Source organism: Marmota marmota, unplaced genomic scaffold (assembly GCF_001458135.2).
Source record: "Marmota marmota marmota unplaced genomic scaffold, marMar, whole genome shotgun sequence".
NCBI classification, from domain to species: Eukaryota; Metazoa; Chordata; class Mammalia; order Rodentia; family Sciuridae; genus Marmota; species Marmota marmota.
The window spans coordinates 29943640-29969740 of NW_026000016.1; the positions used below are offsets into that span (position 1 = coordinate 29943640).

The 26101-nt window shown below is 32.8% G+C and overlaps 1 protein-coding gene across 3 annotated transcripts in view; it reads right to left on the reverse strand.

The window, feature by feature from the left end:
* The window catches only part of Spata17 (spermatogenesis associated 17), a 201939-nt gene that overhangs the window by 152710 nt on the left and 23128 nt on the right, over positions 1–26101 (reverse strand). For all 3 annotated transcript variants that reach the window (XM_048809352.1, XM_015483373.2, XM_048809351.1), the window contains exon 4: positions 10736–10786. In XM_048809352.1, the coding sequence (XP_048665309.1) occupies positions 10736–10786 (51 nt within the window). The remainder of the gene's footprint in view (positions 1–10735; positions 10787–26101) is intronic.

The window sequence follows — 26101 nt, forward strand, 5'->3', positions numbered from 1 at the left end:
AAATTTTTTCAAACCAATGTAATTATTTCTAAAAGTTCATATTAAATAAAGCCTTAGACTTTTCCACTAATATAACAGTATATAAGTTGCAAACATAGGTGGTACTTGCAGAATTATAAATATTTGAAAGATAAAAATAATTGTTATTACAATTTATTTTAAAATAGTTATAATTATTTCACAAAATATTAACCTCTAAGTTAGTTATTAAAAGATTTAAAAGTTGACCTACAAATTCCTACCATTTGTACAGATAAAGCAAATGGAATTTTTCCCCCAAAAACCAACTGGCTTCAAGACTGCATTTGGTCTCATTGAAATAAAAATTTTAATGAGTTTTTTTTTAATTCAGTGGTACTGAAATCTTTAAATAAAATTTTGTCTTATATATTAATCATGGCATTTTATTTCTTCTTTATCAATAACCATATCAGTTAACATTCATTGAGTTCTTATGTGCCAGGCACTATTCTAAGGATTTTCTTATGCTCTTAGACTTTAGAACACTCCTTCAGATATGATGTACAGATGACAAAATGACTACCAAAAAGTTTAGATAATTTTCCTATAATTACACAGCTATTAGTGACAGATCCAGGAGTCAAATTAAGGCTTCAGAGAATCCATTTTCTTAGTCATTGTAAAACAGCATTGGGAAGGAAGTAAAATACAATTTCAATCAATTAAAACTAAAAATTATCAACTTTTTAAATCTTTTACTGCAATACAAGTTGTTTTATTTTTAGCAGAAAATATAATTAATGTGTGTTTTTTTAAGATGAGAAGACAGTCAGAGGTATAAGATAATGTACTAGGGCTCCTAGATGTTTTATAAAACCCCAGCAATCATGAGACTCAATCTCTTTAAGTCCTATATTTGATAACACAGCCTCTATTAGGGCAACTTAAAACAAAATTGATAATGTATAATATTATCAATCAGTGATTTTGACATGTTATAAATGATTCTCCTGCAGTATACGAAGTACTTCCAATTCAGCACAGTTTGCTAGTGAGACAATACCTGTGTTCTCTAAACATATTTTTTACTTTTAAATAGAAAAGGATAATAGAGAGACAAGGCCTACTTTTTTTTTTTAGCTAAAAGACATGTAGCTTAAAATATTTCTAAGTGGAATGCTGAATTTACTTGAATTCTTATTCTTTGTTTTTAAAGACATTGTCCTTAAAAGGCAAAATTTTATAATCATTATAACATCTGATGTACTAAATGCCGAAATTTTAAGGAAGTGTTTTAGTCAACCTCTCAGAGTGAGAAAGAATAAAATAACTGAAGATACACAAAATAACTTGTGTGTACAATTGAACCAGAGACACCAATTCTAGAAAGTAAACTAAATAATATAGCAATGCAATGTAACAAAGTTATACAATAAGAACTTTTCAAATTATCTTATTTTAAAGATCAACTCTATAACTAAAAATCAATTTTTCTAAAATCATATAATACTCAATATAGAAACTCTCCCTAACTTGACCAAAATCATAATATGGCTGACAAAGAAGAGGAATTGACCAGAAGCACTTTCTAATGGAAAACAATAATTAATTGAAATATGCATATATATATAAAGCATACATGCAAATAACTGAGTATTTTCCTGGCTCATTTCATTTAATCTTATAGCATCAATCTGAAGTGGAGATTACAATTAACCTGATTTGTATAAATTGATGCTTACAGAGGTTAAATAATTGCACAAGGTCACATAACTGTTTGGATGGCTTCAAGTATTTCAGCATGCTTTTATCAAATATGCGTTATACCATGATTATGAAAGAGAACACTTGTAAACGTGTACTGGTAGAAAATTCATCCTCAGCAATAATAGTGACTCAGGTTGCATAAGAAAAATATTGGGTTATCAAAACATTACTCAGGGAGAGACTGCCTATGACATAAAGATGTCACTGAATTATAAATAAAATAAGATGAAGTGTTCCAGAAAACATCAAAGATGCATGCTGGAGTATTGAGAGGAGTGATAATTGTGGTCTGTGATCAGATAATACTAGAGTAGCAGGTATGTCCATTTTAGAGAAATGAGGTCTGTAATTGGCTGAAAATTTTGTGCTAAAATAAGAAGGATTTCCCACACTTAAGGGAAAGAAAGCCAGTGGCACTGGCTTATTTCCTCTCCAAATCCAGCAGCAACTGAAATGTCCCAGCTACACTCGGAGAGGCTGCAGCTTTCTAATAACCTAATATCCTAGACATCTACTCAAAGGCAGTTAAAAAATCCTTTCCAAGACAAATCCATTCACAATTGGGTATGAAAGGGCATAATAAGTAAGTGATGGTTAAGGTAACAAATTAAAACTCATTCGCACTAAAGTACAATCAATCAATCTTTAAGTGGCTTTGTCCAAGATGAGTAAGTAAGAATAGCTGGAAGAAACTGATCATTTGAGTGGGTGAAGAAGCTGCCATCAGTGAAATGAAGGATCTAAAATTTATTGAGCTCCTTCCAAATGCCAGGTATTATGCTAACTGTTTAATTCTCACAATATCTTTGTGAATAGGGCATGATCTCCACATTAAAAATGAAGAAACTGAGGTTAAGTAATTTGTTCAAGGTCACATAACCAGTAAGAGTAAATGGCAGAGTCAAGATACAAACCCAGATCTGTCTCACTCTGAAGTCCATGCTTTTTTCACTAATATCTTACAAATACACTGTTTAAAGAGAAAACGAGTGTGCCTATTCTTTAGTTCCATTTTTTTCATTATAGAAAGCCCAGTGTGACCAATATTTAATTGATTTAAAAATATACAACATAGATGAAATTGTACTATATACTATAATTCCTATTATAGGCACAATGACATCCTGAATTTTGCTAATTTTTCTATTGCTATTCCAGTACTACAGAATAAGCTGACTATTTTTTAAAGTACTGTCAAAAGGCAAGATTAATTTTATTAATTTTTTTCTTAATTTTGATGTAAATGAGAAACAGTTTCTAAAAAATAATAATAATAAAATTGGCTGGTATTCATGTCCTTCAAAGTAATTAGCAACTTTCAGAAGTGATTGGATAAAACAATTATTGTCATTGATCAGCTCTGAATAGATAATTTTAAACAAAGTCATTGTGTGCTCAGCAGATTACAGCTTGTTAACGGGCAAGTTCTAAATGACCTCTTAAGCTAGTCAAATCAATGATGCATATTCCTCATTAAGAAACATCAAAATGTAAGTGGTCTTATAAATAATGTTTATTTTAAGCACTAAAACAAATGGAAAAACCTTAAGATATCAAAAGCCATCTGCTCATAGAACAGATTTTTCTCCTTTGGGTTTATTTTTATTCCTAAAAATTCATAATAATTGTAATGCCACTGAAAGGGAAAAATGTATTCTTGCCCAAAATTAAAGACAGGAAACAAATTCATTGATAATAACCCACCTGTTATTAATGCTTCAAATGCATATGAGAGCATAGAATTAGGACTCAGATATACTCAATAATTTTATTTTTTAGATGACTCAACCATTTCAGACCACCATACAATAAACACAGAAAAGTAGTTTTACTAAATTTTTACAGATAGGGAACTTAAAAATATAGTAAAAAAAATAGTAATATAGCATGAGTTTTCATAAACAGTGTTACTTCATTATCATATCAAAACTATGTACGTAAAAGTATATATATGTTGCATATGAAATATAATTTCATATGTAGAATTACAAAAATCACAGTAAGATATTTCTATCAGAAAATTTTGGATTATTTATTCCATTTACCATTTCTTTTCTTTAATATTTTATTTCTCTATATATCCTTTCTCTACAAATCTATATAAACATTTGACAATGATATTGGTATTTGAAGTAGCAGGAGGACAGAAGAAATATTATTTGACATGGTGATGGAAACATCATCAGGTAAAAGCTTAGGATTATCTAAATGACCCCTCTTTTTTCCCTTCCCTTAGGCTGACATTTTGAAGTATCTGTCTTTGTACGAATAAGACTATGAGTTATTTATTCTGAATTTATACAAGGTAATATACAGTTTTATATGAGATCTTCAGTATCCTTTTACTAAAAAATCTACCTATATATTTCTAATGAATCCTGGAGGTCATTATTCTAAACGTTAATGCTTATTTCATAGGAATATAAAGATAAAATAGGATTATACATAGTTTAAGAGGCTGAGATGGATATACATATCTGATTTATTTAGCCGCTTTTACTAAATCAATAAGTCAATAATTTTTTCTTATATTTTATATTTTATACAGAAGAAGTAAAAAAATAAAGTGGTAAGTCATTGCTCACCAAATTAATTTCAGTAGATTTAATTTTTTATTATATGGATTCATAATTACATGGAGAAATAAGTCACTAAAGTTATGATATTTTGCAATTTCTTTAGTGTTCTTCTTGTTGATATCTTTTATTTTCCTTAAAGTGAACATTTCAATCTGAACTAAAATATTTTGGGGCACTAAAATCAAATCAAATCATTTAACATAAGTATAATAGTAAAAAACTAGTTGAAATTCAGATTCAGTAGAGTTTCTCTAAGTATTTGTGATGGATCATTAACATGTACAAGGACTATAGAGTAAAAGGAATTCCACAGAAAACCATCAATTTCATCCATTGCTCTTCAAAATTCTGTAAACTTTAGATTATTTCCATTTTTCATTTTTTGAGGGGAGGGGGGATAGTAGAGGATAGAAAAGGCAGCAGAACACATTAGACACTAGTATGGCAATATGTAAAACGGTGGATGTGTAACCGATGTGATTCTGCAATCTGTATACGGGGTAAAAATGGGAGTTCATAACCCACTTGAATCAAATGTATGAAATATGATATGTCAAGAACTATGTAATGTTTTGAACAACCAATAATAAAAATTAAAAAAAAAAAGAAAATGTTCAACCTAAGACATCCAATTCTGCCTAGGAGGGGAAGCATATAAATGAATTGGGATGCCTCAACTTAGTCTTCTATTAACTGTCAAAAAACTTAAAATTCCATTAAAAATATCCTACCAGTAAGGATGCTCATAAATTGTTGGAATCATGAAATCAGTTGTCCAAGAAAACCAGGCTATAAACAATAAAATTCCCCTTACGATCTTAGTTCAGGGTTGATATAGTTGTTTGTATCCAAATTTTGAAAAAGAGAGAAAAGTAAAATCAAGACTACATGCGACCAGAATTGTCAGGAAGGTTGGAGAGTACCATACATTTTGGGTTCACTGTAACTTACTAGATTTATGATTTGGGGACAGAGTCCATTGCTTCATCTTTCAAATTGTATCATGATACCTGCCTTGGAGAGTTGATTTTGAGAATTATAGAGAAAACTCAAAATATTCAAAAAATATTTAGAATGATACCTGAACAATGGTAACTGCTATATAATTGCTAAATCTTATTTACTAGTGGTTCTAACTTATGAATATTTGATACTATATGCTATGGTAATCTGTTTCTTGCCAGGCCTCAGAGACACATATCTCTAACTGTCAGTTTGATTAAGGTATATTCAGTTATCTATCAGCTATTTATATACATCTTTAGGTAGTTTCAAAATCTAGAATCCTTCTATTGGATAAATGGGGGCCTCAAGTAATTAGGTTGAGGTTGAATGTATGTGAGGTTTGTCTTAGATTATTTTCCCCCTAAAAATGGAAGAATTAGGTATAGGACATACCCCATTCCATAGAAAAGATTTCATACATGGGTTTGGCCAGAAAGTAAAAACAAGATAAAACACAGAGAACTGAGAACCATGAATCAAGGTTCTGGAGGAAGGGTCAAATAATAAATCTTAGGATGGATGGAATAATTCCACCAAAGCTCACTTTACCTGTTACTTGGAGATATTTTTAAATAGGCTTTTCACATATTAAGTAATTCTTGCCCTCATCTAGCATCTGCATAGTATTATTAGGAACCAGAGTCTCAAGAGTATGCACTGGGTGGGCTTGAGGTGACATCTACGTACTTATGTATATATACCCGCTACCATCAGAAATGAAGGATTAGAGTACTGCAAATGCAGCTAAGGAGTGAAGCCCTTGCCAAGCATGCAAAAACAACTGGGTTCAATCTCCAAACCACAAAAACATTAAAAAAAAAAAAAAAAAAACCCACAACAAAGCAAAAACAAAAACCAACTAAGGGTAAGTACTGTTCCATACTATAAGAAGATATTCAATTGTCTATCTAGATGGGACCAGGAGAAAAATGAGTAGAACAGCCAAACCAGATCATGCATTTATATAATCTCTTTGCTATCCAAAAGGAGAGAAAGCTGAAAAGAAAAGTTAGGAGCCAAATTTAAATGGGGTTGATAACAGTGGCAAAGATGCCAGAGGAAAAGCAGAACTCAAATCTCTAGTAAAGTCAAATTGTAGACTAAAAAGGAAATAAAGTGTCACACTGAGAAACAGGAGGAATAGGGCCCCAGGAGCTAAGATAAAAATTTACTGAGCAATTTATTGCTGTATTAATTGACTGTCACTGGCCTAGCAGCAAATCAGCAACAGGGGTTCTGTAAAGGCATACTGTGGGTTCTGACACCAGCTTATATCATAGCGAACCTCCTTCAAACCTGTTAAGTGCTACAGTACTTAGGCAAGGTCCTAAATCTCATGAGGTTTTCATTCACATGTAAATTTCGCACAAACCAAATTTTACTTTACTACATCCAGTTTATCCACACCATACAGCTTAATCAGGTAATCAAAAAAGGCTCAAAATTCTTCCAGCAAAGGCTTAAATAATTTCCAACAAGGGTACTCAGGGACATACAGAAAATGTACTCAAAGCAAAAGACTTTTTTTTAACTTCTTGTATAAAAAAAAATGGACCTCACTTCATTGATTTACATAGGAATATATATTTAACCCCCTATCAAAGTCAGACATTGGATATACAAAAATGAAGAAGATAGGATCTGGGCCTCAAGGGACTTACAGCATGTGTGGGGTGGAGACTGGCATGTAAATTAGTAAGGTTAATAAAATGTTACAGGTTCTATAACAAAAGTATGTCGATGGTAAAATAGGGAAATAAAAAGCAAGAGAGTGATCAATTCTACAGGGGTAGGGGGATCATAAATTCTTTAGAGAAAAGGTGACCCTTTAAAAAGTAGATGCATCAAATGAGGATATTAATATCTATTACATAAAATAAAATTATACACATGTACTTTTTTCTTCATTAAAAAAGAGTGACATCACTGTAGGGATGGGTAGTCTATATATAAATTTGAACAACTTCTGTGTTTCACTAGCCTCTTTGACAACTGAACTGTAACCAGTTATCATGCTAGCAATCAATAGCAACTGGCTCAGTTCATGAGGTAAACTAAGATGAAAGTGTTTTTTTTTTACTCATTTTAAGTGACTATCCTTTCTATGATTTGGGTACATGTATATCTGTTTGAATATTATTGCTCATTGATTTTGGTAGTTATCTGTTATCCTTAGAGGTTATTCTTCCTGGACTTTCACAGCCAACTATATTTAAATAATTTCCAGGGCAATTATTTTGAACATAATTACTTGATAGCTTATGAACTGAAAAAGCAGAGCAGTAATATTAGAAACAAAGTTTCAGCTACTGGCACCCAGTTACGTTTGGTTGTTATTTTCAGATGTTAACAACACAAAGGTATATAGACCACACATTGGTCTCTTCAGCCACTCACTTAGGTAGAGAGCAAAACTTTGCAAAGTACAATCTAACAAAAATCCACTTACAAATGAATTCAGTTCTGGTCACTGGTCTCTTTGATCAACTAATGCTAAATATTAATCTTTATATGGGGAGTTACTTATGACCTCATACCTGATTATCTCAATTTAGAAACACAAAGCACCCAGTCTATTACAAAGTTAACCTGTGAAGGAGGACTCTTCTTTTTGGAGAAATGTTTTTATTATACATTCTCCACAGTAATATTTACATACTCCCCATAGTCTCACAGAAATTCCTGAGTGTCTTTGGTGGATAACTACTCTAAGATATCATCTCACTCCAGGAAGAATGGCAGCTGTTATGAAGACAAACAACAATAAGTGTTGGTGAGGATGTGGGGAAAAAGGTACACTCATACATTGCTAGTGGGACTGCAAATTGGTGCAGCCAATATGGAAAACAGTATGGAGATTCCTTGGAAATCTGGGAATGGAACCATCATTTGACCCAGATAGCCCTCTCTTTGGTCTATACCCAAAAGACTTAAAAACAGCATACTACAGGGACACAGCCACATCAATGTGGCTACAATTCACACAATTCAGCACAATTCACAATAGCTAAACTGTGGAGCCAATCCAGATGCCCTTCAGTGGATGAATGGATAAAAAAATGTGGCATATATACACAATGGAATTTTACTCAGCAATAAAAGAGAATAAAATCATGGCATTTGCAGGTAAATGGATGGATAACTTCAATTCTACATAATCCTCAAATATCCTCTCTCCTCAATTGAACCCCCATTATATTCCCACCCTAACGCTTCTTTCCTGAAATATCATGTTGGGAAAAAAAAATCCAGATTTAGTAAGTAAGCAGAGGCTTTAAATGAAAGGATTATTGCAAGAAGAAGAGGAAAGGAGTGCGTACAATACTCAGAGGTAGACCAGTGCAACAAGGAGAACACTGGCCATAAGATTTCTAAGCATGTCAAGAGGTAAACAACAAAAGTTTTTCTTTTATAGGAAGGTGTAAACAAACCTAGAAAACATTTGATGTGCATAAAAAGAATGACATGAGTGGATGGTATAATAGAGAATGTTTTATCCTGAAGCAGTTTATTCTCAAGAGGTAATATTAAGAAGATATTGTATGTTGGCTAAAGTGCAGGGACATATGGAAAGAAGAGAAACTAAATCACAATTTAGTTAAAAAACATTGTTCCAATTGATCAGTGCATCAAGAAGAATAAGCTTATTATTTGTTAGGTAAAGAATGGGAATCTGAAGTGATGAGTCTGGCTTTGTCATCAGTAAACAAGTTGGACATCTATGTGTCTTGTCCATCTTATCTAAGTCATAGGGAGAAACATGGTTTTGTTTTGTTTCTTTTTTCTTTTTCTTTTTTAGCAGTTCTTAAAACACAAAGACCTGTTTTTTTGTTTGTTTGTTTGTTTTAATGTTTGCTGTTTTCCAGGATCACAGGACTCAGATAAAGTTCTACATTGTCCAATGATGTTAATCAAAGACAAAGTGATATCAAACTGACATTGAATGGAGCTACCAGGAAATAACAGCTTTTAGTATAATGCTGGAATAAATAAAAAGCTCTGCCTTCCAAGTGGCTCATGTAGATGTAAGTTTCTTATATATGCCTAATATTGGTTAAAGGAATCTTAATTATTCAAGTCACATCAGAATTCAATATGAATAATATACATAAGTGTACATTTTTTGAACCTTGTTTTCTGTACTTCTCTCCAGCAGTAGAGAGGAACAGGAAGACCTTCTGTGATATTCTCTGGTGACCTCCTTGCAGGGATATCTCAGGCTTTGGTCATTAACTGCTTTAAGTTCTCAGTATTGATTACTTTTTACTGAAGAGACATATCTGACATGAAGTAAGCAGAGAAGAAAGAATCTAATGGTTTTGAAGACTCAAAGGGTAAGTCTATGGTAGAGCTATACAGAGAATCTTAAACCTCTAAATTTTAAAACTAAAACATTCCCATTTAAAAAGAAAATCAAATTGTTTCCCTGTGTGAATATTACTGAAAAAGGCAAACAGCACTCTGCAGCTACAGAAGAAGCAGGAAAAAATCTCTTTCTTGTGAATTCATCATTTCACAAACTCCAGGAGAGCAGAGAAGTGGACAGTGTACTGGAGAATGTTCCTGGGCTAGGTTCCCTACACATTTAAACCTGTAGAGAAAAGCAATATACAATATACAAAATAGTTAATTTTGCCACTGTCGTACAACCCAGGCCTTTTGAGGCCTTTTGGAAAGTATTTACAACCTTACCTCACCCAAATAAAATCTATTTCAGAAGTAAGAACTAAAAGTTTAATAAAGAAATACAATGTAGGTCTTAAGAATATTAAGGAAATTTAATTAAGACATTTCTCTGTTTATAATAGTTTGGCAATTAAGCTGTTACCATATTGTCTGAGACAAAATAATAATAATAATAATAAGAAGAAGAAGAAGAAGAAGAAGCAATTCCCCAAATCTGTGTAGCAACTAAGTTCAAGCCCTAGAGTTGATGAAGTTAGCTTTGTATTAGAAAAAATAGCAAGTAAAAATCAACACAGAAATGACACAGATAAAACTTCTAAGCTGAAAACTGATTTTATTACTGTTAAATCACATGAATAATTTCTAATTGATTTCTATTGGGCAGGAATGTTATATTCCAGAACCATGTTCATCTATTTATCACAATATTCTATATGACATATGGAAACTAATACATTGCTTCATTAATATTTACAGTCTTTCTCTAGTTATGGCCCAGAGTTATTTAACATTCTAAAACACAGCATTTATAATTACATATTTTACATTTTACTTTAATTTTAATACTCTAATTTTTATATTGTTAGCATAACTAACTTTTTAACTATGTACTCTTTTCTCCCTTTACCATTAGCATATCAATCAAATTTGCATTATTCTGCTTTGCTCATTTTATTAAAAGCGAATTCAGGGCACAATTGACTTTTCATTTGTTTAACAAGTGAAGAAATATTTACCTTGACAGCCATTGCATTGTAGAGATTCATCTTCATAGTATAATGTGCTAGCTGTGAATCAAAAAGAAAAAAGATGGCATACATTTCAGTTGCACAAAGACAGTGCAGCCTATTTTTACATATAAAAGATAAGAATCTTTATACATAATACATAATAAGAGTTCTAGGCTTAGAAAAATGAAATCAAACTTTGTATTGAAGAGATAGGCTTCCTAATACATAATGCAAGCTTAACCAGAAAAATCTATGGTAGTCAAACTAGGAGCTAATGGAGATATATGATCATAAAATGCTCTCCGCTGAGTTTGATAATCAATGGTGCTCTACTGAGAATAGAATAACAAAGCAGAAATATTCACAAGTGCTGGTGACACGTAGTATTGTATGATTTATTCACTGGGGTTCTTTTAGCCAAAACTCACAGAAACATAAAAGGAATTCATATTTCAAGACGTCTGGTTTAATGAAAAATTCAAAGAAATGCTGTCTTCAGTCAAAATCGTTCAAGGATATGGATGCAGTGATGGAGCAAAATTGTGCCTTCAAACCATCTATGCAAAATGTTATGTACTTAGCTGCCTCCTGAGTAATCCTTGGGAATTTTGTTTCATTTAATATTCATTCTAACACTATAAAATCATAAATACAATGATATCATGTTATAGCAAATCCCTTGATAAAGTTAAGACTTCCTGAAGTCTCGGTTTCTGTCTAGTAAAGACACATCTATTAATATACAAATCTCCGTTATAGTAAATAATCATTCAGTAATGTAGCTTAATTCAATGAAAATATTGCTTTAAATAAAGCTTCTACATCTTCTCTATCATTTAATGAAAATGAAATGGTAACATAACTCATGACGGTACAATAAACAGTAAGACCAATGAAATACACATTTTTCAACATGATATACAACTTGATCCATTTTTATTCAATCAAAATCCATTCAACTAACATAACTTCCGCTTGGTAATGAGTGCTTTGTTTAGGACAAAAATAAGAAAAAAAAATCTTCACCCTTTATCAAGGAGTTTTCTTCTCCATGACAAACAAGAATTCATATAAAAAGGTTTCCCTGTAATTAGTGTCATTTGAATTGCCTGGTCTGATCCAAAGCAAATTGTCTGTGGAGAGCAGCCGGGCTGGATTATTTATCAACAGTCTGAGCAATTAAGAAACAGTTGGTTGCAATATGTTATTTACAAATGAACACAATGTTACTTCATTTTAAATTCTCTTTCTTCCTTTATAGCAAGCAAGGCATGATTTTGGCATTTGAGGTGATTTAAAATATTTACTTTACAACTGTTATTTCTTCAAGTCATATTGAAGCAGACATTTCTATTAAATATTTTATAAGGAAGAAGTATTATTGGAAATTACATATTCCAAAAAGTTTTGCCTCACAGAAAAGATGCTTCTTATCTTTATCATAACATTATTTCACTAAAAGTAGACGATAAAAGTAGTAGTGTATGATTTTTTGAATCAGAGACTCAATCCCTGAATTCAATCCCTTAGTTTGCTTTATGTTATTTTATTTTAGTTTATTTTTAATTTTTTGATGGATCTTTCTATATTGCACAGGTTGGTTTTGAACTCATGGACTCAAGTGATCCTCCCTACTTAGTCTCCCTATTCAGGCTCCTGAGTAACTAGCATTTGCCACCATGCCCAGCTGACTTTGCAAAAGTTACTTTAAGTTTCTCAGTCTTGATTTTTATCCTTAGAAAATAAAGCATTACATGTTTCATTGAGTTGTTATAAAGATTAAAATGAGATAAAATAATAGATATGGCTGATTGTCATGAAAAACATTATTATTTTGTGTCTAAAAGTATATGATTTAGCTACAAGTAAACTTCAAAAAATTTTAAAAGGCTAAATTTTATTTTCAACTAATGGGAAATAAAGATATAGCTTTTGAACTTAAGAATTCTGAATTCTCTATTTAAGAGGTGGAAAAGCACTTTAATTCCAGCATTTCAGTCTCAAGTGAACTGCTAATTGGTACTACATTTATTTTCAATTCTCTGGCCCAGATGCTTTTTAAAGACATTCCTGCCAAATGTGACACAAATATTATGTGATCTCATTTATATGACATACATAGAGTAGTCAAATTCAGAGAGATAGAAAGTAGAAGAGTGGTTCCCAGGGGTTAGGGGGAAGTCATACTGTTTAATGAGTATGTTTCAGTTGGGGATGATGAAAAATTTTTGGAAATAAATAGTAGTGATGATTGAATTAACAATGTGAATGTAATTAATGCCTGAATAATACAGTTAAAATGATTAAAATGGTAAATTTTATTTTGTATATATTTTATTATGATTTCTTTTAAGAAACACAAAAATTATATGTGAATAGGAACTGTGCATTTCCACAAGCTATTTGGGAGAAATACTTAGTGTTATATTTTATCTCTGTGTTTATTCACCTTGAGCAATGATAATTATTTGTTACATTAATGTTTATACTTTGGTTACATTAGTTAAATATAAAAACCTTTGTTCTTAAAATTATTTTCTGTCCTAATTTTTTTTTTGGCCATGATATGCAGTTGGACAAGAAAAGCATATGGTAAATAAAATATCCAAGAATGACAAGTTTTTGTAATTTCTCAATGGACAAAGTTTTTAATTTTCCTTAGTATTTATTAATCTTCTTTTATGATTAAGACACCACATATATTTTAAATGGGAAGACTATAGATCTAAGGTGAAAATTAAACATAAAATGAGTATATACTGTTTCATCGTAATGGAAATGTGGTGCTCAATTTTAGATGTTCAACATATGCTTGCTGAATAAATAAGAGAAGGGAAAGAGAGAGGGATGCTGGAAACAAGGAAAGATGGATAAAGAGAACTGATGTCTTGTGTTTAAAACAGAGTATAAAGAATTCCTGGGATGATGGTATTTGAACACTATCAACCATTTATTAGCTGTATGGCCTTTGTCATATTATCTAGCTTTATTTTTAGAAGGCTTCTGAAAATTTTTTAGGAGAAAATACTTCTTTTGAACACTCAAATATTTGGCGGGGTGGCTAATAACACAAGGACTTTTGGACAGAGCTACTATTCAGCAAAATTAGACTAGAGTGTTCACAGATGTTATTTATAACAGGTGTCCTTTCTGATTTGTTAGTCACCAATTCTGACAAGTGAATGAACTTCCTGTATAGACTGCCAAGTATTTTGAATAATATTCTGTGTCTAAGATAAACTTCTGACTACTTCACTTCACAATGGCTCTTTGCTTTGTATTTTACACTGAGGAATTGAGTCCCTTATTCTCACCCAGCACTTTGATTTCCCTGAGCTTTGTCAAGTCTTCTTATCCCATGACTGAAAGTCCTCATACCTGCATAATCTTATTTTTAATTCATCTTGAATACTTTCTCTAGATTAATTTAGTCAAGTATTGTTTTTTTTAATCAACTTATTTTAAATTTTTTTTTTTTTTTTTTTGGTGGTTTCCAGTTGCTTAAAGTAAGGAAGGCATCTTAATTAGGCTGACTGAAGTAATTAACATTCTTGAATTTTTCAGATCTCCAGGAGGGAGAGAGATGAAATTACAAACTAAAGTACATAACACTTAATCTTCTTATTTCCCTAGTAGGGAAATACTAATAAGAATATGTCCCATATTTGAGTCTGTCTCTTCCTGCCTGTCTTTCTCTGCCTCCCTTCTATCAGGTGATTTACAAAAGGGGGTGGATAAACATTGGGGCAGCCCCAAAATGGCGATGGTTAGGCTCCCTTGCCGAGGCTTCTGGTGGGCTGCTATGTTTTATGTTTTTAGTATGCAGCCAAGGCCATGAATTGGTTGTGTATGGTTAGTGTGTAGTCATGATCAGAAACACACTGATTCACTATATTTACTTGAGATAATAAATTTGCTTGTGTGCATGAGTTCACTGAAGGAACCTTTTGGCAGTGTGCCTTCTTTGTTTAGACTATATATAAAAAGAGGCTAAATGGAACTGAGGAGGCAAAATGGAATTGGCTGGGGGCTAAAGCCAAAGTTAGAGGCTAGAAGCTGTTGCCACCTCTGAATAATGTCTACTATCCTAAGTGTGCTTTGCAGTCTGCATCTTCTTCCACCTACTGAGATCCTGAATCGGTTTCCTGGGTCTGAGCTCCTGCACAACAGTAAGTTAGAATCACTACCTTACAGGTCAAAGTAATATTCAAAGTTCAACATCAAGTTCCAATATTTTTTTCCAATTACCTCTCACAACTCATTTCATTTAAACCTCAATCTGATAAATTAGTGCATATTTTTCTTCTCTATTTCCATGTTTATATTACTCACTTTGTCTTAACATTCATTCCTTTCCATTCACCCCAAATCTATCTCCTGTTCTTATTTACAAACATTTTGGAAGAAACTATCTTTTCTCCCTTAATCTAAGTACAAACAATTAGAATAAATAGTATTCTCCTAGATCCACTGGGTATTTTCAAAACTTTTCAAATCAGTAAGACATATATCTTTTAAAAAATAATAACAAAAGAAACAATGATGACAAACTTTGAATCTCAATCTTTCCAATTTTATTATATTGCCAATTTTGGTGTTGTCAACCTTCATTTAGCCTCCAGACCATTTGATCCTTTCTCTCCTCATTGTCATTCCCCAAATATTCCAATCATATGGGATGAAGATTCTGACACCTAGCTAAAGGTCTTACTCTTTATCTTTTTTAATACAACTCCCGTGTTATCTCAAAGGTTTTCATATTCAGGTGCACAGCACATTCAATTATCTACTGTCATTCCATACAAACTGCACTTTAATTTAGCCTCATATTCCCACAGTATGCTCCAGATCTTGTCAACTATAAATGTTCTACCTCTTGTCTTAAACCCTTGCTGAGAGCCACGGCCGAGTCTGTATGGCCCCTGGCATTTTGCCAACAGTATTGATTGACAGGCGAGGCATTACTATCCGCCTCTGCCGCAACTTTTGAGTTCTCGCACTATTTTGGAGTTCTCGTGGGGATTTCCGGGGATTCCCCGAGAGTTCCCATTGGTTGGGGAAGTGCAGGAGGAGGGATTTCCGAGAGAGATTTTTCCGGCTGGGGGTTCCTGGAGAAGCCTCGTGGCGTTCGGGAGAATTCCCCGGGAGCTGTGTGAAGTGTTTTCCTGCAGTTTGAAAATAAAGTTTGTTCCTGCTTCAGTGGCTCGTGATTTGTGCCCAGCCAGACTGTGGCAAACCCTGACTGCAAATTCCTCTGTTTAAGATCCTGATGGTTAAACTTCTATTCAAAAGCTCTAGACAGATCTCTCCTTTCCTTGATTTTAGGTTCCTTCCATATGCTTTCATAGGTAATATACAATGGCTACTTGTTTTTGTTTTTGTTTTTGTTTTTTACTTGCACAGGAGCCCAGGCCCAGGGTAGGCCCAGTCTGCCCCACTGACAATCTGGTATTTTTGTTATTTGAACACACCATATATTATTTACTCTTTTCTTTATTGTTGAACATTCTGACTGTAACCAAGAAGAGATGTATTTCAAGGAGGAAATGGCCAACTCTTTCAAAAGTAGAAACCTTAAAGTAATATACAGTCACAATAATTTTGAGTAATGTATCTATAACACTTTACCAAATCAACTGATTTTATTTGCCAGACTATGCGATATAAAGGAATTGCCTGAATTAAAGTGATGACAACTTTCAGAAGCCATGCACAAATGGATAAGATATTTACTGAGTTCAAGTCTTTACATTTACTGCCATCTTCCTTTCATTTTGAGTTTAATAATTAAAATAATTTATTGCCAAGTAACTGTGCATATAGTTGCCTTGTATCTGATAACTGATAGCCATCTCATTATTACTAACAGTTGATTTTTAAAATAACTTCTTTTTCCATAAAAAATAATCAAAAGCCAATTATATTCTTTCTCTTGGTTATTACAAATAAAATCTTTAAATAAAAGTGAATCAAATCTAAACTCATTTCATCATTATGATGAAAATATGTTAATAAAATTTTTAATTAATATTAATAACTTAGAGTCTTAGGTTGACCTGCATTAGTTGTTTATTTACAATGTAACACTCTGAAGGGAATAAACAACATATACTTCAGTTTTCTTCTCTGACATTAAAATGTGAAGAATGTTGCCTTATTATTTGTAACTGATTTAGAAGTCTTACAAGGAGAAATATCAAAAGATTTGGGAATTTTTCACCTATAGAAGAAATATTTGTTCACCTAATGAGAAGAAATAAAAATGTCTACAGAAACAATCTTATCAGTTTTAAAATTAGTGACTGATATTTTACATATATTTACCATCTGTAGTAAGAAAAAATTGCTGGTATTAATCATGATATCATAAAGCAATTTGATAATTAATGGTATCCTTCATCCTATTTAAAGTTAATAAAATTTCCTTTTCTTATTATTTTTTAAATGATCATATATCAATACTTTGTAATAAGTATTAAAATATAAGCCATAGATAAGTACTGTGAACCCTAATTTTCAGCAATGTAATAAATTGTTTTTATAATTTGAACAATATATCTTTTTAAAATCACAATTATCTTTAAAATTAAATTGTTCTACCATAGGCTATTAATACATTTCAACAAAAATTTTAATTAACTTGCCTGTAAATGTGGTTATCAAACATGTTATTCAAGTGGATAATCTCAATTTAGAAGCACAACATTGAGCTTTACAGTATTATAGTTAACATACATTTATTTAACAATAATTCATGTCAAGTTAATCATATGTTATAAGTCTTTATACTTTCTTGTCCCCAGATTATGATTTAAAAAAATAGCGAGTTTGATGTTAAATGTAATGCAAATTAGAGTGATAAATATAAGACAGAAGTGCAAATTTAAGAATATAAAAATGTACACAAACTGTCCTAGTTTATATTAATAAATTTACTCAGGCAACACTTAATATGCTAATAATCTACTAGACAGTGGTGAAAGGATATTTTAACATTTTTCTGGTATTGTTGCCTATGGGAGTAACTATTATAAACACGCACACATGGTGAACACCTGAACTTGCAAGCTACTTGGAAGACTGAGGCAGGGGAATCAATTGAGCATAGGAATTCAAAGTCAGCTTAAAGAACATAGGAAGACCCTGTCTCCAAAAAAAAAAAAAAATGACTTTATATCATCACTTGAAATAAAGCAGTGAACAGTAAGAAGAAGCTACACAGGACACTATATGGCTGAAAAGGTTCAAAACAACTGATTGTCCAGTAGAACTAGCAGGTCACAGTAAAATTACACCAATAATTCAGCATGCATTGAAATGCATGTGCAGTGAGCACACACCCTGGGTGACTATAAATTGGTTGTTAATAAAACAGAAGAATCAGAGCACATTCTCAGTAGGAAAGAGTTTTCATGGTTGTGAATCAACAGTCCTGGATCCTTAAGACATGCAAATTTGGGTTATGTTACTATATTTAAAAAAGAAAGTTAAGTAGGAAGGTATGAAATGGAAATTAAAAAGAAAAAAATAAGAACAACAGTCATACAGAACCTAAGAAAGTGTCCAATCACACCAGAATAGTTCTACTCTTTGGGTTAATGAGGTTACTGTAGTGGAGAACACATGACACTTTAAGGACTTGATAAGCTATTTATGTCATTGTGAAAATTAGTTAAGAACCTTGATAGAAACATTCTAGTATACTGATAATTTTGAGGAAGGCTGTCTCTAAAAATATAGAACCTTCATAAAAAGATTCTAGGACTTCTGTCTTTTCACAGTTCTCTTTCTGCTTGATCACTGCCACTTTGAAACCAGTACCAACACCAAGTTTCTTACACATTTTCTTCCTTGGCCCCTGTGATGCTATGTCCCTTTTTATCCTGTTTATTTTCTATTTTAATTCCCTTGCCTCTTACTAAACTCTACCTGATATATTCCACAAGCCACAGTTCTTGGCCTGTTGCTCTATTGTTTAGCTACATTTTTCTTTAGGTAGAAAAGCTTGTCATCTTATAATGATGACTGTAAAGCTTTTATCTTCAGTTCTGACCCTTAATCTAAGTGCCCATTCAATATTTTAGTTTAATAAACATTTGCTGAGTGCTAATTATGATGTACCAGACATTCTGCTGAGACAGCATCAATGCCTTACAAGAATATCTCCACATGGAGGTGTACTAACATCATCACAAACTCATAAGCTCCAAGCATCTTTTTGTAAGCATTTGGAAGTATCCCTGTTCAGAATGTTTCTTATAAATATCCTTGCTTTTGTTATCCCTAGCACAATCAGTTTTACTTAGATAAAAATGCACCTATCTGCTGGGTGTGGTGTGCCTATAATCCCAGGGACTCAGGAGGCTGAGGCAGGAGGATCACAAGTTTGAGACCAGACTCAATTTAATCAGGTGTTAAGCAACTTAGTGAGACCCTGTCTCAAAATAAAAAATAAAAAGGGTTGGAAATGTGACTCACTTGTTAAGCACCCCTGGGTTCCATCCCCGGTATCATGAAAAAAAAAAAAAAAAGAAAAGAAAATATCTCATCAGGTTACAAAACAAAAAAAAAATTTCTGACTCTCATGATGTGAGCTAAGGTTCCCTATAGTTATGTTCCCCATGTCTCTTCATCTTAGCTCCAAGGCTGAATACACAGCCCAGACATGAGGTGTGCAGGAAGGGAGGAGTAAGAAAGCTTCCCTTTGGGTTTGGATGAGAGGTGTCCCCCAAAAGCTCATATGTGAGACAATGAGAGAAGGTTCAGAGAGGAAAGATTGGGTTGTTAGAGACTTAACCTAATCAGTGAATTAATGCCCTCAGAGGAATTAACTGAGAGGTAACTGAAGTGGTTGGGTGTGGCTGGAGCAGATGGAAATTGGGGCATGGCTTGGGGGTATATATTTGTATTTGGCCAGTGGAGTTTCTCATCATGTGAGATGCTTCCCTCTGCCACACTCTTCTGCCATGATGTTCTGTGTCACCTCTAGCCCGAGGAATGGAGATGGCTTTCTATAGACTGAAACCTCTGAAACCATGAGCTCTCAAATAAACTTTTCCTCTTTTAAAATTTTTCTGGTCCAATCTTAAAGTCACAATAGCGAAAAAGCTGCCTAAAACAGCTTTTTACATCTTCAACTTGGGTGTGGCATATGACTCATCAGCTTACAATACATGGCCCAGCCCAAAATCAATGGAATGGGAATGAATCATCTTTTTTGAGTGGATTGTAAATAATTTTGAACAGGAATATAACCCACCCTGGCTCACAGAAGACATTTTGGAGTAGCTGAAGGATAACCAGAGAAGACATTTAGTATTTAACACGTGCATCCATAAGCATTTATATGGATCGTGAGTTTGGTATGTTAGGCACATCATTTTTTCTCTCTGAGCCTCCATTTCTTCATCTGTAATATGAAGAAAGATACCATCTGCACATTCTACATGCCAAAACATTACTAGGAACATATGAACATAAAATAAATGTTTTTAAGTAAGAAATTCCTTTATAAATGCAGGAAATGATTTTATAAATGTGACATGCCACTGCTTACCTACCTTCTACTATTCCCCAAACTCTGTGCCAGATTGGTCAACATCTGCATTGTTTCTCAACACACTATGCTCATTCTCAATTTCAAAATTTCATTCATGCTGTTTTCCCCAAGCTCACTTCAAGTGCCTTTTCCTTGACCTCTAGAGCGTACATTAACTCTCCATCTGAACACTTACTATCTCTATGGTGTGTGTGTGTGTTTGTGTGTGTGTGTGTACCTGCACGTACATGCAAGAGTGTGCATACATGCATGTTGGGTGGGGTAAGTCCATACTAAATTGACTTTTTAAATTAATTTATTTAGTATATAATGTATTTATATTATTTGAAATTTAAAATCTACAAAAGTTTACAGTGAAAAGACTGCCCACCTCTATTCTTCAACTACTCAGCCTTCTTTCCTGCAGGCAAATAATATCACTTTTTTTTCCTTGTAATCCTTCCAGAGATCCTTCCAAAGACACGCAAATTAAATCAGCAGCTTTCAAATCATGCTCTGATGGCTCAGGTGATAACAGAGGTCACAGAAAAAGAATCTAAGAATACAACAGACACTAGTATGGCAGTATGTAAAAACGTGGATGTGTAACCGATGTGATTCTGCAATCTGTATATGGGGGAAAAATGGGAGTTCATAACCCACTTGAATCAAATGTATGAAATATGATATGTCAAGAGCTATGTAATGTTTTGAACAACTAATAATAATAAAAAAGAAAAAGAATCTAAGTAGTTCCATTTCTCTAGCTTACAAAATACCTTTGTGACAGTACCTTTTTACATAGAGGGACAAAAATTCTCCTAAATTCTTGTTAAAAAAGGAGTTCTGTTATTAAAGTTTTCAAGTCACTATCAAGTATCATTTAACTTATAGTGTAACCATACACTACAAGGCATTATTATTAGTATAAATAGCTGTTAGGCTAAAAAATTAAACAAAATATATTTGGAAAATGATGGTGTAAACATGACTACAGGACAATATATGTGACATTGTGTGTTAATGTGTGTGACAGGATAAACCATGGCAATCTTAAAAGTATCTTCAACTCACCTTCCATTAGCCTTTTGAAATTAAGAAATACAGCATCCAGCATTCCTATTGCTCCTAGGAGGTTCCTAATACTTGGGGGTAAGTTTGGTGGCAGCTATGAAGGAAACTAAACTCTAAGCTCTGGCAAAAATTCTCATTTCTTTTATGTGGCCTAGCAGTCTTAAGAGTCTTAAAAGTATGAACTTGGAAGGATGAAACATAATTTTAGACAATGGGCATCTTTTGAATGAAGGTTGCCTGAAGGCAGATATCTCTGATAAATTGGCACTTCTTTAGTCCCACAGGACCTCTGGATACCTCAAAGGAGGAAACTCTCTAGTAATGACTGATACTGAATTGCCTACCTGCTCAATGTATGAGTTTTGGAATCAGATCAAACTGGGTTTGAACTGGTCTCCACTTATGATTAACAGTGTGTCCTAGGTGAGGTAACCTGAGCCTAAGAATCTTTATCTATAAATTAATGACAGTATTCAGAGGCTTAGTGTAATAGTTGATGTACACATTAAGAATGTAAAGCACTTAGTGTAATATTCTGTTCACACGATGCAACCAGTACATAAGAGCTACTTTAATCTCATTCAATAAATACTTATTGAGACCCCACCCCATTAGGATTGTTTCATGCCTTATATTAAGCAATATGTATATAATGGCAGAAATAAATAAATAAGAGTTATTCTCAAAGAACTTAAAGCTTAATAGATTTAAAAATCATAAAGAACGAAGTGAAGGAAAATATATTTTGAGAACCAGAGGATTACTTGGTGATCATGATGAATCATACCTTTTTGATCAAATCTAGTTGAGACACTAATGTAACAAATCAAATTCTCTTGAGTGGTTTATTACTTGAACTTTTAAAAATATTTTTTCTCCAACCATAGAATCATTAGGATAAATACACATCACCAAGTTTGCTACTCTAATATCATTGAAATGTATACACTCTGGTACCTTTTGAGACTTTTTAAAAGTAAGTTTCATTAATCATTGAAAGCCTCTTCATGAGAAGCTTATGGAGAAAATACAGCAATACAAGTAAGTCAGTAGTGGTCCTAGAATGCCTCATGAATATGTATACTCTGTTGTATTTGTCTATACTACTGATATACATCCATAACCACTAATGAATAATATGGTTAAAGTGCCCATTACTCCATAAAAAATACTTTAATTCCTTGATCTTCCTGGTTAAATAATTTGATTCTTCAAAAAACTTGCCTTGAAAAATTCCACTGGCAAAATCTGGGACACTTTGAGCACCAAAATAATTAGTGACACTGACTGATTATAATCCATTGAATAAAATAGGAATTCATCAGTTCATACATATATAAATACATGGATAAATAATTGGAAGAGAAGGAAAAGCCCTTACAGAAGATTATTAGTAAGTAAATAGAAGAAATTGTGGGGTTATAGAAAAAATCAGTATTTGACAAACATAGTAATGATTGATTCTGGTAAGAATCATCATTGGGTATTAAATTAGTCTACAAAAATTTGATGATAAAGAAGATATACACAGGGTGTTTAAATATTGACTCATAAAAGGAAAATAGTTTATGATGTAGAAACGTGAGAGATGACACATTTTAAATAGTTAAAGTTAATATCAACAATCATTAAGGAAACTGACATCATTTAGGCATCCTAAAATTATGTACTAAAATGAAGAAACATAGCAATTAGCATTCCCATTGCTCCTAGGAGATACCTAATACTCCATAAGTAAGTTTTGGAACAGCTGTGGAGGAGACTGGACTCTAAGCACTAATGATATATTTCTGCTAAAAACGCATAACCTCAATTTAATAATGTAGAATCAACAACAAAACAAAATTGAGAAATAATCTTAAAAATACTTATCCTTTACTTATCAAAATCAGGGTCTTGAAAGAAAAAACAGACTCAAGAATTAACCATTCTTGATTAAAAGTGACTAAAGAAACTTGACAAACAAGTGCAATGTGAAATTCTAGTTTGTACCCTGGAAAAGATGTTTTGTTATAAATAAAATTATTGGGATAATCAATAAAATATTAATACAGTCTATAGATTAGAAAATAGCTTTGTACAGATGTTAATTTCCTGATTTTGATCCCTTGTAATATGGCTACATAGAAAATATGCACTGATACCTTTTGAAATAAGGTGATATGGATTCTGCAACTTTGTCTCATAATTAAAAAATAACAGTATGTAGCAAGAGAGAAAAATTAAAAATAAGTATATAGAGAAAATAATAAAACAAATTTCTTTATGTGAGCGAAGAAATCCGAGTGATGAACACACAAATTTATATTAGTTTTGCAACTTTTTTATAAACATTAAACTAATTCAAAATTAAAAAACACTTTTAGTGACTTGAAATATGAATAGAATAATAATTTTAGAAAAAGAAAAACTTTAGAAATAAAATCATATGTCAAAAACCGAAGGAAAGAAAACGTAAAAACGTTGGGTATGGAAAACAATATTGAAAAGCATTAATATAAATTTGATATTTAATTACATATTTTTCCCCATTTTGTAGGAAAAAATAGGTTCAAATAATAAATTTAATTCTCCAGTAAATAGTACAATTAAGTTACGATAGCATCTGAAATATCTTCTCAAGACAATAGAATTCTATATCTCTATATATCTTAAAATAAAAAATAAGGACCATTTATACGTAGGTAAGATAAAAGTATTACCACAATGTCTGGGTATTCAATTTGAGAAAATAAAAAGAGAAAAAAATGTAGATGAAATACTTGGGAAAACATGTACTTACTAGTTACATTTTTTTTCCAAATTTTTCCTTTCCAAAGTATTAAACAGAAACAGAAATAGAAGCATTTGATTTCTGACTTCAAAGAGTTACTCTTTTAAAATGATACTTTTAACCAAAATCAAGTCAAGAAAGCAAAAAAGCAAGGTTATACTGAGATTGATGACTGATCAGTTTCAATTTTTAACTTCTACCTGATAAAGCGAATAGCAACAATACTGGTGTTCATTATTCAATTCATTTATATGTGTTAACTAAATACCTACTGAATGCCAGGCACCATGCTAAGAGAAAGCAACTATAAAGAGACATAGTCTCTGTCCTCCTGGAGATAAAGCAGAGGATGTTGGCTATTATCAGAAAATTAACATGCAATGTGAAAGCTTTTCTACCAACTTTAAGGTTGCTTTCTATATGAAATATGGTATAGTGTGTTCATGAACAAGTGTAGTAGATCTAGTTTCCTAACTTGATGAATAGGTATTATAATAGATAACTGTTTATGAACATCATGATACAAAAACTAAATGTTTGCAAAATGCCTGGTAAATAGCAGGTGTTTAGTAAATAATAGCTAGCATAAAGGCACCATGAAATCTTTTGTTACTTTCCAATAATATTAATAGCAAATACATCAGTGAAATAACCACAAATGGAGATAACTTTCTATAAAAATCCATTTGGAACAAATATTTATTGATTTTTTAAAATCTTTTTTTGTTCTTTTTAGATATACATGACAGTAGAGTGCATTTTGACATATTATATGTACATGGAATATAACTTCCCATTCTTGTAATTGTATGTGATGTGGAGTTATACTGGTCATGTATTCATATGTGAACATAGGAAAGTTATGTCTAATGCATTCTACTGTCTTTCCTATTCCCATTCCCCCTTCCTTATTTATCTTATTTGCACCTATTAATAAAATGAAGAGATTATGAAAGATGGCCTGTTGTTTGCTTTATGATTTCATGAGGATGTTTCTGACTGCTAAGAACTGAGCATTAATCTAAAATGTTGTTGATCTAAAAATGAGCTATGGTAGCTACTCTCAAAGACCTCACCATCTAGAAAGTATAGACAATCATCAACAGATAAGTAAATATAAATGCATACATTGTGAAGGTTCTTTAAACAAAATTAGAATAACCAAGGTTGTTTGAGTATAAAGAAGTCAATTGACCATGGAAAAAAATAGTAAAGTCTCAGAAGAAACTCTTGTTATGGTTTGTATTTAAGGTGTTCCCCTCAAAGCTCATATGCTAAACAATGAAGGAATGTTCATAAATGACGTAATTAGTTTACAAAAGCTTTAACATAATCGATGGATTTATCCATTTGATAGATAATAATTTGAATGTATTACTGGGTGGCAACTGTAGGCAGATAGGCTATGGCTAAAGGAAGTTGGTCACTGGGTTATGCCCTTGGGAAAATAAATTTTTTCCTGGCCCTTTGTGCTTTCTCTTTCTGTTCCCAGCTTTCATGAATTAAGCAGCTTTCCTCTGCCACACCGTTCTTCTATGACCCTCTGCCTCATTGTAGACCCAGAGCAAAGGAGTTGGCCAACCATAGCAGCCTGAGACTTCTGAAACTATGCATTCAAAACAAACATTTCCTCTTCTAAGTTGTTCTTGTCGCATATTTTAGTCACAGTGATAAAAAGTTGATTAACGAGCGCCTGCCAGGTAGGCGGAACGGTGACCACCGGCAGAAAAGGCCCAGTGGCCCACGGCTGAACAGAGCTTCCAATCACTCCTGCAAGGTAGGCGGGCTTGCGACCCACCAGCAGAAGAGGAGCAGCGGCCTGCTGAGAGGCAGAGCCGCCCCCTCCCCCTGCGCTGGCAAGGTAGAGGGAACTGTGACCATCCACAGAGCAGGCCCAGCGGCCTGCTGAGGGGCAGAGCCGCCCCCCACCCCCAGCGCCTGCCAGGTAGGCGGAACGGTGACCACCGGCAGAAAAGGCCCAGTGGCC